Genomic DNA, 16,925 nt, shown 5'->3' on the forward strand with positions numbered 1-16,925 from the left:
TAAGAAAGCTAGGAACATTTTGCACTGCCACCAAAAACGTGGGTCAGCTGTCAAAGGACTGAAAGGAAAGTCAGAGAGAGACAATATTCCACCTCTGGTAGGTGGCATAACGAGAACAAGGATAAAACACAGAGTCCACCGGGCACTTCGTTAAAGTCTGATATGCTCACTGAAGGAAAAAAAATGAGATGGACCTTCACTGAGTACAGCACGAAGCTAAGTCCTGCAAATATTTTTTTAAACAAAATTAAAATACCCCTGGAAGGAAGTCTGCAAAGTCTACTCTGATGAAAGTCAGGATCCAGTCACAAGGGGAAGTTGGGGGCTGGACACTCGGCAGGTGGTTTGCGTGTGTGTGACGGGCTGGAGGTCACTGGGCTGGACACTCGGCAGGTGGTTTGCGTGTGTGTGACGGGCTGGAGGTCACTGGGCTGGACACTCGGCAGGTGGTTTGCGTGTGTGTGACGGGCTGGAGGTCACTGGGCTGGACGCTCAGCAAGCGGTTTGTGTGTGTGTGACGGACTGGAGGTCACTGGGCTGGACGCTCGGCGAGCAGTTTGCATGTGCGTGATGGGCTGGTGGAGGTCACTGGGCTGGACGCTTGGAGGGTGATTATCTTGGCGTGCATCTCTGTGATGAGCTGAATGTGCGACCAGCATCCCCAACACCAGAGTGGGTGCACGTCCCATGACAGACACCCACAGCGTCAACCCAGCAGAGCTCAATCTGCATGGCCACCGAGGGCAGTGGTGTCGTCAGAGCTCAAAACTGGGAACGACCCAAGCGCAGAACGGAAAAGCTGGCAACACACACGACAAGAAGGCACCTCCAGGGCTGCACACACAGTGTGGGTGCCTCTCCCAGGCTGCTGGGCAGAGAAGGGAGCGGCTGCCGGGTAGGGGCACTGGCCCGGAGCACAAGGGCAGCCGAAATTCTTCTGTGCTGTGAGAAACTAGGAACTGCCCTTGGGGAAAGGGGGTGACCAGCGGGACCCGAGGGGCTTCTGGGGGCTGTGATCTTCTGTTCTTCCTCAGGGTCCCGGTTACATGGTGTGTTCAGCTTGCGAACCTTCATCCAGCCGTACGATGACGATGTACACTTTTCTGTGTGGATATTATATTTTAACAGGAGTTCCAAAAAGTCTTTGTCTTCAAAGATATCACAACTGAGCTGGAAAAAGAGCTGAACGACGACCTAGGGTTAAATGCCAAATGAACGGGATTGAAAGCAGGGAAAGGGAGGCTTAGCGGGTCCCTGTCAGGGAGCTGTGGCAAGAGCCTGAGGCTGTTAAGAATGTGAACCGGCAGGAGCAGGCAGCCCAGGGCAGACCACCATCCAGGGTGCCGCTCTGTGGGCGGTGGGCCGTCTGGGCAGACAATATTATTTGGGGCAGCCTATGTTTGGGAAAGCAGGCACTGGGCAGCTCCGTGGGAACCGCCTGTTGGGCAAAGAAGGTTCAACTTCCCCCTGCAGGCAGGGGTAGCCAAGGAAGGCATCTGAACCAAGAATAACCAGCAGAAATGGACGTGTGGCAGGCTCAGCTTGGATGCGACGGCAGGGTGGATCAGGGGCGGCATTTAGCCCAAAATGAGGATGCTGAGGGGGCTCCAAGGGGCAGGATACCCACTTTCCTTAGAAGCGAGGCTGGTAGCACCGTACAGTTACGGATGTGACGGCAGCCAGGAAAGTCACACAAAGCAAAACAGACGCGCACAGAAGTAAACAATAAATCCCTCTGGTCCAAACCAAGACAAGCTGCAGAAAGTTGTGGGTCTGAGGGGACAGAGGCCAAGTGTGCATTTCAGCCACGCCCGTGTCCCTCTCCCGTTTCCACTACACGGAGGGGCAGGCAGGGCTCCCGCCGCACGGGGGCTGCCCTGTTCCAGGAGGGGGGGCATTGGCAAACTCACGGCACCACTGGGACTGCACAGCTGCACAGAAGTGAGACGCAGAGTCGCCCACCCTCTCTGTGTTCTCCCACCCAGAGCAGTGCCCCTCTGCAGGGTGGGGGGCTTTGGACCAGGTAGCAGTTTAACTTCTAGCATTAATCCCTAAAGTTTAGCCAGCTCAACCCAGTTAGCCAGATGATCTCAGATGTCAAAAAGCCAGGGGCATGAACAGGTGCAGGGAGGAGATGCACCCGGGGTGGCGAGCACCTGCTCTGCCCTGGGACGGACGGTGGGCCGTGTCTCCACAGCGGCTGCAGCCGAGCCTCCATCATCGTGCAGAGCACGGTGAGTGCCCGGAAGCTCCCCACGAGAAACACAGGCGGAGGGCACCTGTGAGAGCGAAGGGCCGGAAGGGGCCTTCCACAGGCACGCCGCAGTCACCAGGGGCTCCGCTCACAGCGTGGCTTGTCAGTGTCAGATTTCAGGGGAGAATGGTATCCGTGAACCTGGGTAACGAGGGAAGACTTATCTCACTAAGGAAGCTGGAAGTTTCTCACAATGAATCCTGTGTTTGGCAAAGACAAGGAATTTGCTTTAATATTATTGCCTTGAAGAAAGTCAAATGTTTGTGCGGGGCTCCTGTTTGGGGAGGCCGGTCCCTTTGTGAGGGGATCTGGTTGCCATGGTCTCGGCAGGAAAAACTCACAAGGAGGCGAGATATTAACATTCCTTCCTCCTGGAGAGAAGAGGGTGGGATTGGGCTTCATTTTGGGTTCAGTGAGTGGCCACATTATTAGGAAACGCGGTGCCGAATTGTAATAAATGAACCAACCCATTTCAAACACCCAGCACTTCTGAAAAGAGAGACTTTGGATCTATGTTATCTAACGGTCAGTGTAACTCTCCCTATTTAAGAAAAAATATTATTACAGGAAACTATGTCCCTTTCAGCTATAACCAAACCAACCCCATTTTATCAAAGTGTAGAACAGGGTCCTCGTGAGGTCTCCTTACCCACCTTCAGACAGGAAGCAGGACAGCTCATCTCAGACCTTCACCTTGGTCTTTCAGAACTTTACCACAGATCGCTTTTATTGTTGATAGAATTCATACAAATGGGATGTGACTCAAGTTAGAGCTAAGCTATAAAAAGTATTTAATGAAAAGCAAAATGTTTTGAATATGGACGAATGTTTTTAGACAAGGAGTGTCACAACAGTCACCAAAATACTTTAAATTTGTTTTCATCCAACTATAAAAGATGCAAAACACCCTCTAACATTCTTTAACTTAAAAGAACATTAGGCCGGGCACGGTGGCTCATGCCTGTAATCCCAGCACTTTGCGAGGCCGAGGCGGGTGGATCATGAGGTCAGGAGATCGAGACCATCCTGGTCAACACGGTGAAATCCCATCTCTACTAAAAATACAAAGAAAATCAGCCGGGTGAGGTGGCAGGCGCCTGTAGTCTCAGCTACTCGGGAGGCTGAGGCAGGAGAATAGCGTGAACCCAGGAGGTGGAGCTTGCAGTGAGCTGAGATCCGGCCACTGCACTCCAGTCTGGGTGACAGAGCGAGACTCTGTCTCAAAAAAAAAAAAAAAAGATTATTAAAGGATGTTTATAGTAGTTTCAAAAACCAGTTTGTCTAAACACATTTCAGAAGCAAGTTGAAACATTCTACCAATTTATAAAGAGTTTTCTATTTTAAACCCACAAAAGATAATGAAAATAAGACACAACTCGGGAAAACATCTTCCAAATACACAAGATGACGATGATGACCGAAAGCTGCCAACACCTCCTGAGTGCCCACCGTCCATCCCAGGGCAGAACAGGCACTCGCCTCCCCGGGTGCATTTCCTCCCCGCGCCTGTTTATGCCCCTGGCTTTTCGACACCCTGCCGAGTGCCCGCCGCCTGCACCTGTTCTGGACACCCTGCCAAGGGCCCGCCGCTGGGACCTGTTCTAGGCACCCTGCCGAGCGCCCACGGCCCGCACCTGTTCTAGACACCATGTGGATTAGCTCATTTCACACCTCACAGTGCTCCAAGATGGGTACTGACTACCACGGCCTGTTCACAAATAAGGAAACAGAGGCAGAGCGAGGCGGCCGTGGAGCCGACTCCACCAGCCTGGCCCCACTAGCCTGGCCCCACACCTGAGTCTACTTCACTCCTACATCTTCTGAGCCCCAAAGCGCTGCAGGAGAAGAGCTGGGGCCGCGAGCTGCTCCTGTTCACTGAGACACCCCGCGGGTGAGCCTGTGATTATGTGAATCTCACAGATCTGAACAGGACCCAACAGAGGACTTAACTCCACAGGCTCTCACATAGGGACATTCCAGAGGGACTCTAAACCCTCAGCCGCTTGCCCCTGAAATACGTCGTAGCTATGAGACTCCCTCGGGACCAAGTCCACTGGGGCGGAGCCACCCATTCCTGAGCACATTCTGAAGCAGTGGCTCCTGATCCTGGATGCATCTCAGAATCTTCTGGAAAGCTTTGAAAAGCCCAGTGCTCATGCTGCACCCCAGACCGATTACATGAGAATATCTCAGGGTGAGACTCAGGCTTGGTTTTATAAAACTCACTGATGATTCTAACATGCGGCAAAGGGGACGACCATTATTTTAGAGAAGCTGTGACTCCTAAAATCCATAGCAACCTGTCCACCAACTAAAAATGTCTCATCTGCCAACCTCGACTTTTTCAGCCCCATGCAATGGAGGCAGGCATATTTTTTTCAAGTCTTACACGGAAACTTTAAAGTCGAACTAAAAGCACCCTGATCTATTACAATCAAAGCTGAGAACACAAGCTAATCATTCAACATAAAAACAGAGGGTGAATGAAGAAACCTCGACACATCTTGACCCAGTATCATGAAATTTCAAAATTCAAAACCCCAAAAGAAAAATCTTAAATACTTTGAGAAACAATACCTTTAAAATAACAAGAGTCAGACTGGCGTATGATTTCTTATTAGAAACACAGACACTAGCATATAACGAGGCAATCCCTTTAAAATTCTAAGAAAAATTATTTTGCACCTAGAATTCTATACCCAGCCAAACTGTCAACTGAGCATAAAAATATTCTTGAGCAAGAGAAATAAGTAGAAAAAAAAAGGTTGAAAAAATAATGGCTGAAAAATTCTCAAACTACTACAATTTTACTGGAGGAGCTCAAGGGTATATGTAAATATGCAGAAGAAAAAATAGCAAACATAGAGACAGATGGATAAGTCTGAATCTGACAACAGAGAGAAAGAAGAATGAAGAAAGTGAAGAGCATCTCAGAGGAAGCTGGAATACTATTAACTGTACCAACATATACACAATGCAAGTACCACAAGGAGAGGCAAGATAAATAAGCAGGAAAAAAAGTTTTAAAAAATAATGGCTGAAAAATTCTCAAATTATTGAAAAACATTCATCTACACATCCAGGAAGCTCAACAAACTCCATGTAGGATAAACACAAAAGATTCACAGCTAAACACATCATTGTAAAAATGCTGAAAGCCAAAGATGAGGACAAAATATTGTGACAAGACAAAATCACTTGTCACTTACAAGAGACCCTCGATAAAACCAACGGCTTACTTCTCACTGGAAACAATGAAGGCCACAGGCAATGGGATAGCACACACCCACTGTAAAACATCCGAAGTCAAAAATGTGTGGGGGCCTGGGAGCTGTGACTCACTGCCACTGCCTGGCATCATGACAGAACCAGTTTCTACTGAATTTGTATTTGCCTCTGAACCACCATAAAGCTGAAAAATGGTAAGTTAAACTATTGTAAGTTGGGGACCATCTGTATTCACAGTGCTCAAAGAAAAACACTGTCAATTACGAATCCTATACCCAGCAAAGCCATCTTTCAAAAACGAAGAAGCAATTAAGACATTCTAAGGTAAACAAAAACTGAGGGAGTTCACTGCAGGGCTGAAATGAAAGGACACTAAACGGGAACTCATAGACAAAGAAGAAATGAAGAACGGTGATAAAGTTTACTACACAGGTAAATATAAAAGATAGTATTATTTTGGTTTATAGTTTTTCCTACATGCTTTTAAAACAAACACAGAAAACAAGCCGGGTGCGGTGGCTCACGCCTATAATCCCAGCACTTTGGGAGGCCGAGGTGGGTGGATCACTTGAGTCCAGGAATTCGAGACCAGCCTGGGCAACAGGGCAAAACCCCATCTGTACCAAAAATACAAAACCTACCCAGGCATGCTGGCATGCACCTGTAGTCCCAGCTACTTGGAGGTTGAGGCACCAGAATCGCTTGAACCCACTGGGTGGAGGTTGTGGTGAGCCAAAATCATGCCACTGCGCTCCAGCCTGGGTGACAGGGTGAGCCCCTGCCCCCTACCACTGCACACACACCAGTAAACAATTATAAATCTACATTCATGAAAATAACTTATGCATTTGTTAATGTTACACAATTGAAGCTAAGTATTAATTCAAACTACATTGTTATAAATTTAAGATGTTCATTGTAATCCTCACAGTAACCACTAAGAAGATCATTTAAAAATATACAGAAAAGGAAATGAGAAGGGAATCAAAATGGCACATTAGAAATAAGCAATTAAACAGAAAAGAAGGCAGTAATACAGGACATAAGACATATAGCAAACAAATAGCAAAATGACAAAAGCCCTTCCTTGTCAGCAATCACTTTAAATGTAAATGGAGTAAATTCTCCAATTAAAAGGCAAAGACTGGCGGAATGGATCTTAAAAATTATGATCCATCTAAATGCTGTCTATATGACGAATTCACTTTAGATCCAAAGGCACAAAGAGGTTGAAAGTGAAACAAGGGAAAGAGATATTCCACACAACTAGTAATCAAAGCGTGCTGGCGTGGCTGTACTGATATCAGACAAAATAGACTTCAAGTCAAAAATTATTATAAAAGACAAAGAAAGACGATATATTGATAAAAGGGTCAATTGATCAAGAAGATGATGTAACAAGTATAAAACTGTACACATCTGATAAGAGGTCACAAAATTAAGTAAGGCAAAGATTGACTGAACTGGAGGGAGAAATAGTTCTACTGTAACAGTCGGAGATTCAACATTCTACTTTCAATAATGGATAGAACATCTAGACAGAAGATAATAAAGAAACAGAGAACATGAACAATACTATAAACTAACTAGACTTGAAAGAAATACACAGAATACTCCACTCGACAGCAGCAGAACACACATTCTCAGGTGCACAGGGTGCATTATCCAGGACAGATGACACGTCAGGCCATAAAATGTACCTTAAACATTTTTTTAAAGATTGGAATTATATGAAGTATCTTCTCTGACCACAGTGAAATGAAACTAGGAATAAATAACAGAAGTAAAACTGAAAAATTCATAAATGAAAGCTAAACAATATACTCTTCAGCAACCCATATATCAAAGAAGAAATCATAAGGCTAATTAGGATATACTCAGAGACAAATGAAAACAAAAACACAACAAACCAAAACTTTCAGGACGTAGAAAAATCAGTGCATAGAAAGGAATTTATAGCTATAAATGCCTACATAAAAGAGGTCTAAAATCAAGAACCTAAAAGTATACCTTAAGAAGCCAGAAAAAGAAAAATAAACTAAACACTCAACCAGCAGAAGGAAGGAAATAGTGAAGATTAGAGTGAAAATAAATAAACAATAACAAAGCAATAGCAAATCAACAGAAAAAGTTGATTCTTTGAAGACAGTCAACAAAATTGACAAACCCAACTTGACTAAGAAGAAAAGAAAGACAATTCAAAACGCTGAGATAAAAAGTGAAAGTGGTACATCACTCCCAAACTTAACAGAAGCTAAAAGGATTATGACAGTATGAAGAACTGTATGCCAAAAAATTAGATAACCTAGATGAAATGGACAAATTCCTAGAAACAAACAAACTACCAAAATTGACTCAAGAAGAAATAAAAAAAATCTGAACGCACCTGTAACAAATAAAGAGATTGACTCAGTAATTTAAAAAAAAAAAACTCCCAACAAAACAGCCCAGAGTCAGGTGACTTCGCTGATGAATTCTACCAAACGTAGAGAGTCACTAACACCAACCCTCCCAAACTCCTCCAAAAAACAAGAGGAAGAAACACTCATCCTATGAGGCCAGTATCACTCTGATGCCAAAGTCACACAAAGATAACATATGAGTAGGAACCTATAGGCCAATATTCCTTACGAATATATATGCGAAAATCTTGAACAACATACGAGCAAACTGAATCCAGCAGTATACTAGAAAGATTATACACCATGAACAAGAGGGATTTATTCCAATAATGCAAGGACGGTTCAACACAGGATATCAATCAACATAATATATCATCTTCACAGAATAAAGGGAAAAACTATATGATCATCTCAAATGGGTATAGAAAAGGCACTTGTCAAAATCTGACACCCTTTCATGATTTAAAAATTCAACAAACTAGAATTAAAAGGGAACCTCCTTAGCGTAACAAACGGTATTTATAAAAATCTACAGCTAATATCGTACTCAGTGGTGGAAGACTGGAAGCTTTTCCCCTAAAATTGCTTAGGAGAACCTAAGCAAGGACGCCCACTTTCACCACTTCTATTCAGCACTGTCCTGGAAGCACTAGCCAGAGCAATTAAGAAAAAGGCCAGGAGTTTGAGACCAGCCTGGCCAACATGGAGAAACCCCGTCTCTACTAGAAATACAAAAAAATTAGCTGCTTGTGGTGGTGCACACCTGTAGTCCCAGCTACTCAGGAGGCTGAGGCATGAGAATTGCTTGAAACCAGGAGGCGGAGGTTGCACTGAGCTGAAAACACATATAGCTCAATTTTTAAAATGGCCAAAATACTTGAATAAACATTTCTTCAAGGAAGATATACATACATTTATTTATTTATTTATTTATTATTTTTTGAGATGGAGTTTTGCTCTTGTTGCCAGGCTGGAGTCCCATGGCACGATCTCAGCTGACAGCAACCTCTGCATCCTGGGTTCAAGCAATTCTGCCTCAACCTCTCAAGTAGCTGGGATTACAGGCAGGGGCCATTATGCCAAGCTAATTTTTGTATTTTTAGTAGAGATGGGGTTTCACCATATTAGGCAGCCTGGTCTCGAACTCCTGACCTCTGGTGATCCACCCAACTTGGCCTCCCAAAGTGCTGGGATAACAGGCATGACCCACCAAACCCGGCCCATTTATTTTTTATTATTTATTTTGAGATGGAGTCTCACTCTGTCACCCAGGCTGGAGTGCAATGGCGCTATCTCTGTTCACTGCAACCTCCGCTTCCCGGGTTCAAGCGATTCTCTTGCCTCAGCCCCCTGAATAGCTGGGATTACAGGTGCCCACCACGCCTGGCTAATTTTTATATTTTTAGTAGAAACAGGGGTTTCACCATGTTGGCCAGGCTGGTCTCAAACTCCTGACCTCACGTGATCCGCCCGTCTCGGCCTCCCAAAGTGCCGAATTACAGGCGTGAGTCACCACACACCTGGCCCAAGAAAGACATATAAATGGCCAACAAGCACATGAAAAGAGGTACAACATCTTTAGTCAACAAGGAAATTCAAATTGAAACCACAATGAGATGCCACTTCACACCCACCAGCACGGTTATAATTTAAAAAACAGAAAATAACAAGTATTGATGAGGATATGTAGAAATTGGAACATTCATACATTGCTGGTAGGGATGTAAAATGCATCCACTGTGGAAAAGTCTGGCAGCTCTTCAGTATGTTAAACACAGAGTTACAATATGAGCCAGAAATTCTACACCAAGGAATATACCCAAAGGATTTGAAAACCAGGGTTCAAACAACAGCCATACACAAAGGTTCATACTGTCACCATTCATAGCAGCAAACAGTAGAACAACCCAAATGTCCATTGCCTGACAGACGGACACACAAAACCTGGCACACATGTACAACTGAATATTGTCCTTCCATAAAAAGGAATGGAGCACCGATACATGCCACAGCACAGAGGAATGTTAAAACATTATGCTAGGGCCAGGCGTGGTGGCTCACGCCTGTAATCCCAGCACTTTGGGAGGCCGAGACGGGCGGATCACGAGGTCAGGAGATCGAGACCATCCTTGTGAACACGGTGAAACCCCATCTCTACTAAAAATACAAAAAATTAGCCGGGCGCGGTGGCGGGTGCCTGTAATCCCACCTACTCGGGAGGCTGAGGCAGGAGAATGGTGTGAACCTGGGAGGCGGAGATTACAGTGAGCTGAAATCACGCCACTGCACTCCAGCCTGGGCAACAGAGCGAGACTCCGTTTCCAAAAAAAAAAATTTTTGCTAAATGAAGCCAGTTACAAAAGAGCACGTGTAACCTTACTCCATTCATACGAAATGTCCAGAATAGGCAAATCCACAGAGACAGAAAGCAGACGAGTGGTCGCTAGGGATAGAAGAACCTGCCACTGCAGAATACCACAGACTGGGGGGCGGAAGGGGTTTTTCACAGTTCTGGAGGCTGGGAAATCCCAGAGTAATGGTCCAGCAGAGTCGGTGTCTGGTGAGGGCCACTTCCTGGCTCACACAGGTGCCTTCTCCCTGTGTTCTTACACAGCAGGAGGGCGGAGGGAGCTCTGTGGAGCCTCTTTTGTAAGGGCACTAATCTCATTCATGAGGCCCCACCCTCATCCTAATCACCTCCCAAAGTTCCCACCTAACATCATTCTAATACTATCACCCCGGGGGCTTCAAATATGAATTTGGGGGGAGGTGGACACAGACAGTCAGATCACAGTAATAAATCCCTACCTAAGAAGAAGAAATTTTACGTCTACTAGGTTCTTTCTTTCCTTTCTTTCTTTTCTCTTTGTCTTTCTTTCTTTCCTTCTTTCCTTCCTTCCTTCCTTCCTTCCTTCCTTCCTTCCTTCCTTCCTTCCTTCCTTCCTCTTTCTCTCTCTCTCTCTCTCTCTCTCTTTTTTGAGATGGAGTCTTGCTCTGTCACCCAGGCTGGAGTGCAGTGGCATGATCTTGGTTCACTGCAACATCTGCCTCCTGGGTTCAAGCAATTCTCCTGCCTCAGCCTCCCAAATAGCTGTGATTACAGGCATGTGCCACTACAACTGGCTAATTTTTGTATTTTTTGGTAAAGATGGGGTTTCCCCATGTTGTCCAGGCTGGTCTTGAACGCCTGACCTCAAGTGATCTGCCTGCCTTGGCCTCCCGAAGTGCTGGGATTAGAGTCGTGAGCCACCACGTCTGGCCTCTACTAGGTTCTTAATAAGTGGTAGACCCAGCTACCACCAGGATACTTTTTGTCAGTATTTGAACAACACGAAACTGTTTCAGTATGTAAGTTGATAAGAAACCACAAATTATAGTCTAATAATCTAAGCATGTTTACTTACCACCTCGGGGAGAAGGAGAATCGTGCCCCCCAATGATCACATGGACACCAGAATCTTCCAGTTTCACTCTCCATTTTTCAATGATAGCCCCAGACTTGTCCTGAAAGCAGAACGCTGGCAGGTCAGGAAACTGCCCTCAGAACAGTCAACCGTTGCTGACACTGGGGCTGAGTCACCCGATAGGAAGTTGATACAAACCTTACTGGCATCATTGAAAACAGACAGCTCCATCGTGCCTTCAAAGTCCTGTTGCAAAACAGACCTCAAACACTCATCCAGCCATGGTTCAGCATTGTGGACTGGGAGGATAACAGACTGGAATTCAAAAAAAATGGATTAATAGAAATGTGTAAACTTAGTTCCCTTTCCATGGCTCTAATTTACCTCCCCTTCCCCATCCGCACATATGCCGTGACAAACAAAAGGTGTCCACTCCTTCTCTCCAGGCTCTTAACATGCTCGTAAGATTTTTTATGCCTTAGCTTTCCCTGAACTGCCTTCCATATGCTTTTGAAAGGGGGGAAAAAAAACTGAAAGGACTTTGGGAGGCCGAGGCGGGCGGATCACGAGGTCAGGAGATCGAGACCATCCTGCCTAACACAGTGAAACCCCATCTCTACTAAAAACACAAAAAATTAGCCAGGCATGGTGGCAGGCGCCTGTAGTCCCAGCTACTCGGGAAGCTGAGGTAGGAGAATGGCGTGATCCTGGGAGGCGGAGGCTGCAGGGAGCTGAGATGGCGCCACTGCACTCCAGCCTGGGCGACAGAGCAAGACTCTGTCTCAAAAACAACAACAACAACAAAACAAACAAAAACAAAAACAAAAAAACTGAAAGGCATCAAACTGTTCCCAATTCAATGGTAACTCATAAGTTTTCCAATGACTGATCAGAAACATCATTTTGGTTGAAACAAGTATCTGGGTATCTTCCAACCCACTGATGGAAATAACTGGATTTTCTAGGTAGAATAAGCATTTCAGCAAACCATGTTAGAAAATCTGCAACAAAATAACCCCTTTAAGTAACCCCTGGCCCACAAAAAGCAATGTTTTAACAAAGTATCCGGCAGGCGGTGTTCAGAGAACCGAGCTGAGCCAATGGGAGTCCTGAGGTCCATCTCTGGATTCCTCGGTTCTACCTTCGTTTTGGGCTGACTTGGCACTAGCACTGTCCTCTTCTCATGAAGCCCAAAACCAAAACTTCTCAAGTGGGATGGAGTAAAACCAGTGAAACCCAATGCCAACAAAACTGACTTAACAGGAGTTGTCTTAATTTTATACATTATGATATTAAGTGATACAGAGCAATACTCAGATATTAGTCTGTCCTCACCCTTAATTTATATCCAAAAAAGAAAAGTTGAAATTGTGTTGAAAACACAATTTAGTCAAGCTCTTTATAAATGAAACCTCACTCTATCCCTTCCTGGACTTAGGTTTATATGAATAAAACAAGTTCTGGCTGGGCGCAGTAGCTCATGCCTGTAATCCCAGCACTTTGGGGGTACAAGGCGGGTGGATCATCTGAGGTCAGGAGTTCAAGACTAGCCTGACCAACATCAAGAAACCCCATCTCTACTAAAAATACAAAATTACCCTGGTATGGTGGCGCATGCCTGTAATCCCGGCTACTCAGGAGGCTGGGGCAGGAGAAATGCTTGAACCCGGGAGGCAGAGGTTGCGGTGAGCCGAGAGCGCGCCACAGCACTCCAGCCTGGGCAACGAGAGTGAAACTCTGTTAAAAAAAAAAAAAAAAAAAAAAAAAGAATAAAACGAGTTCCCTAATTTATTTACAAATTTACCTTAGTTTGGATTTATTTAAAGGAAAGGAAGGAAATAATTTTTCTCAAGATCTACAAAATACAATGTTTCTATCAAAGACAGATCTTGATTAATCTGTCCCCAATTTTAGTAAGACTGGAATAAACAAGAAAAGAAAAAAGGCTGGAATTAAAAAAAAAAAAAAAAAAAAGAAACATGCTGAGCCTTTGGGCGACTGCTGATCCTACACCTCTGTGGTTGTTCACTGTATCAGTCTATTGGCTGGGTCTGAACCCCGAGGGCCTCTGCTCCTGCCTCTCCCGGCCGCATGGGGAAGGTGTTTGGGGCTTGTGGGCAGGTTTTCAGGGCAGGTGTTGGGGTAAGTGCTGGGCACGCAGGCAGGTGTGTGGGCACTGAGCAGGTTGCGGGTAGGTGTGTGGCATATGCAGGCAGGTGTGCGGGGCAGGTGCACAGGCAGGTGTAGGGCACGGGCATGTATGCAGGACACAGAGCAGGTGTGTGAAGCAGGGGTGCAGGCACAAGACGGGTATGTGGGGCACGGGCAAGTGTGCCGGGAATGTGTGAGGGCAGATGTGTGGGGCGCGAGGTTGTGTGGGGGCACACGGACAGGTGTGCAGACAGGCGTGTGGGGCATGGGGAGGTGTGCGGGTGCGGACAGTGTACAGGGTGTGGGGCAAGTCTGCAGACCAGGTGTGTGGAGCGCAGGACAGGTGTGCAGACCAGGTGTGTCGGGTGCGGAGGCGAGGCAGGTGCGCGGGGCACGACTGTGGGGTGTGGGGCAGGTGTGCAGGCTTGGGGCAGGTGCACACAGCAGGTGCGCGGGAGCGAGGCGGGAGCGAGGCGGGAGCGAGGCGGGAGCGAGGCGGGAGCGAGGCGGGAGCGAGGCGGGAGCGAGGCGGGAGCGAGGCGGGAGCGAGGCGGGAGCGCGGGCGCGGGGAAGGGCGCGGGGAAGGAGCGCGGCGCAGGCGGGAGGGAACGAGGTAGGTGAGCCGTCCGTCCACCCCACGACCAGGTGAGGGCGAACGGGGAACTGCCTGAGCTCCCAGCCCCGAAGCTTCAAAATCAGAACGAGGGAGGTCAGTGAGGAGGCAGCGTTCGCGGGACTGGGAGCCGGAAGCGCAGCCCGAGCTGCAGCTCTCGGCCGCGCCCCGTGGGCTCCAATCCCGAGCGTCCCCGCACGCGCAGCCGCGCTCGCCCGCAGGGCCGAAGGGCTGCTCAGGGTGGAGGCTCCGGAGGCGAGCCCGAGAGGGGGTGCAGGGCTGCGGAGCCCGGAACGGGAGAGGGCTGGAGGGCGGGGTGAGGGGACGCGAGGACCCAGGCTGAGCCGCGGGGCGCCCTCCCCGCTGGCACCTACCACGTGGGCCTGCATGGCCTGGAGCTCCTCGGACGCCCCGCCCACGCCGCTGCGCTCGTCCCGCCGCTTCGGCCTACGGCGCCTGCGCGGGCGGCACCAGGAGGCGGGTCTGAGGCCAGGCAGCCTCCGATTGGTGCAGAGCGGCGTCCATCGGGGTGGGCCTGCCCGGCGGGGCGGGGCGGGGCAGGGGCGGGGCTGCGCGGGGCGGGGCCGGGAGGTCGCGGCCTCCCCTTTCCGCCCTGGGCCACGCCCCGGCCCGGGTCACCTCTGGGGCGGCCTCCTCGGCCCGTGGAACCCTCCTGCCCTCCCCTGGGGCGTGCGTCCCAATCTCTGGTCCCCCAGTAGACGCCGCCGCGGGGAAGGCGGGGCTGTGCGAGGGCGCCGCGCTGCAAACCCAAGCCAGGCGGCCTGGAGGTTGCTGTAAAGCCTCAAACGAGGCTGATGTGTAAGAGTCTTTGCATTTCACCCGGGCTGTGCCACCTGACCGGGAAGGACGAGGGGAGTGGGGAGAGCAGGGCGTGCAGGACACGCGACGGCCCCAGGATGGGGGTGAGGGGTGAGGCCCTGACCCCACTGTGAGGTCCCCCAGGAGGAGGGGTGCCCGGGGTGAGTTCCTGACCCCACCGGGAGGTCTCCCAGGAGAAGTGCCCAGGGCTGAGGCCTGGACCCCAGAGATGTCCCCCCAGGAGGAGGGGTGCCCGGGGTGAGTTCCTGACCCCACCGGGAGGTCTCCCAGGAGGAGGGGTGCCCGGGGTGAGTTCCTGACCCCACCAGGAGGTCCCCCAGGAGAAGTGCCCAGGGCTGAGGCCTGGACCCCAGAGATGTCCCCCCAGGAGGAGGGGTGCCCAGGAGTGAGGCCCTGACCCCACCGGGGGGTCCCCCAGGAGAAGTGCCCAGGGCTGAGGCCTGGACCCCAGAGATGTCCCCCCAGGAGGAGGGGTGCCCAGGAGTGAGGCCCTGACCCCACCGGGAGGTCCCCCAGGAGAAGTGCCCAGGGCTGAGGCCTGGACCCCACTGAGATGTCCCCCCAGGAGGAGGGGTGCCCGGGGTTAACTCCCCTAGGAGGAGGGGTGCCCAGGAGTGAGGCCCTGACCCCACCGGGAGGTCCCCCAGGAGGAGGGGTGCCCGGGGTGAGTTCCTGACCCCACTGTGAGGTCCCCCAGGAGGAAGGGGTGCCCGAGGAAAGACATGACGCCAGGGGCTCCGGGTACCCTCCACCTTTGCCCTCATTTCCGCCTCCCCGTGCAGCCTTGGGAACTGCAGGGCTGGGAACCCGGAGAAGGCGGCCAGAATCTGGAGGAGCTTGGAGGTGGCCTTCCCTGCCGGGAACACAGGCCAGGCCCCATCTGTATCTAACCTCATACTGGAGGAGCACAGAGCGGATATCTCCAGATCTGAGTCCTGAACGCGCGGCCGGGAACCCCAGCAGTCCTGAACTTGTCAGGGGAGCGGCCTGCCGTGAGAGGTCTCCCAGGCGGCTGTGAGGCCTCTGGAACCTCCCTGCTTGGAGGAGGTTGACTGGGGACGGGGCCGTGGAGGTCAGTAAAAGGGACTGCTGCCATTAGCCCTGTGCTGTCTGCACACAGAGATTAAGCCCACTTGTGATTTGTTCCAGCTGATCTGAAGTAATGAGTAATTCACAATTAATGAGCGCGACTGTACGCAGCCCTTCCTGGACAAATCCTCGACTGTGTAAAACTAAGATTGAATGCAAACCATTCTGTCAATTAACCGTTACAACAAAGCCAAACTTCTGTTAAGCATCACTTCGTAGATGATTTTTTTTCCTTAAATTGCCTCCTTGTCTGCAAAGCCTGTTTTGCAAGTGGAATGCTTAAGTCACGTGAGTGGAAATGCAGCCTTATTTACACTTTAGCAAAAGCAACCTGAGAATTTGCTTCCAAGGACCTCATGTTCTCCAGAGGTTGGGGTACGAGGAATCACTTCATTGGAAAGGACTCGGTAAAAAGTAGCCCTGTAGCTGCCAGAATGCACTGCAGGCTCATGATAAGGTGGTAAGGGCCAGGGGTGAGGGGCCACACATGGCTTCTGCACCTCCACAGCACATGGTATCCAGAACTGGGCTTGCCTCCCACCTTCCTTCCTGCACATTTCCCGCTGCCAGAAATTTGTTTTTCACTGACTTCCCCCTAATTCAAATTTGATTAGAATCTCCTCTTTGGGAACATTCAAAGTGCCAAGGTGCATTTCAGAAATGCAAGGTTGCAGGGGCGGAGTCCTGAAATCCAAGGGTGGTGGGGCCTGAGATCACTGCCCTGGCAGTAGGCAGATCCTCGGGGAGAGGCCGGCAGAGGGCCTGGGCCAAAGGCACTGACACCCTAGCCTGGAGAGGCACAGGACGGGGAGCCTGGGACCTCAGAGCTGGCTGGGTTGAGGTCGTGTGGTCTTCATTCAGAGGGAAGTGAGGTGGTGAGGAAAGATGAACAGCGTCACGTGGGCAGCAGCGGAGGAAGTGACACAAGACACCCCACAGCTTTG

At 49.4% G+C, this 16,925-nt stretch overlaps 1 protein-coding gene and 1 long non-coding RNA gene across 11 annotated transcripts in view; one reads left to right on the forward strand and one right to left on the reverse strand.

Moving 5' to 3' along the window:
* The window catches only part of B3GNTL1 (UDP-GlcNAc:betaGal beta-1,3-N-acetylglucosaminyltransferase like 1), a 137,777-nt gene extending 123,248 nt beyond the window's left edge, over positions 1-14,529 (reverse strand). For 5 of the 10 annotated variants that reach the window (XR_012088961.1, XR_005238826.2, XR_005238824.2 and 2 more), the window contains exons 1-4: positions 14,427-14,484; positions 12,887-13,025; positions 11,487-11,603; positions 11,289-11,388 (exon numbers count right to left, since the gene is read on the reverse strand). Coding sequence is in view for 7 of the 10 variants with exons in the window: in XM_037993785.2 (XP_037849713.2) it covers positions 11,289-11,388; positions 11,487-11,603; positions 12,887-12,904 (235 nt within the window). In the remaining 3 variants the exon portion in view is untranslated. Of the gene's footprint in view, positions 1-11,288; positions 11,389-11,486; positions 11,604-12,886; positions 13,026-14,426 lie in introns of all 10 variants that reach the window. The other 5 variants (XM_037993788.2, XM_008013384.3, XM_037993787.2 and 2 more) reach the window with 2 other exon arrangements.
* A 97-nt stretch (positions 14,530-14,626) lies between these two features.
* On the forward strand, positions 14,627-16,192 carry LOC103243782 (uncharacterized). The gene is made up of 2 exons (XR_501215.3): positions 14,627-14,871; positions 15,675-16,192. It is a non-coding gene; the product is annotated as an uncharacterized lncRNA (long non-coding RNA).
* Positions 16,193-16,925: the final 733 nt, after the last annotated feature.

This window comes from Chlorocebus sabaeus, chromosome 16 (assembly GCF_047675955.1).
Source record: "Chlorocebus sabaeus isolate Y175 chromosome 16, mChlSab1.0.hap1, whole genome shotgun sequence".
In the NCBI taxonomy this organism is placed as follows: Eukaryota; Metazoa; Chordata; class Mammalia; order Primates; family Cercopithecidae; genus Chlorocebus; species Chlorocebus sabaeus.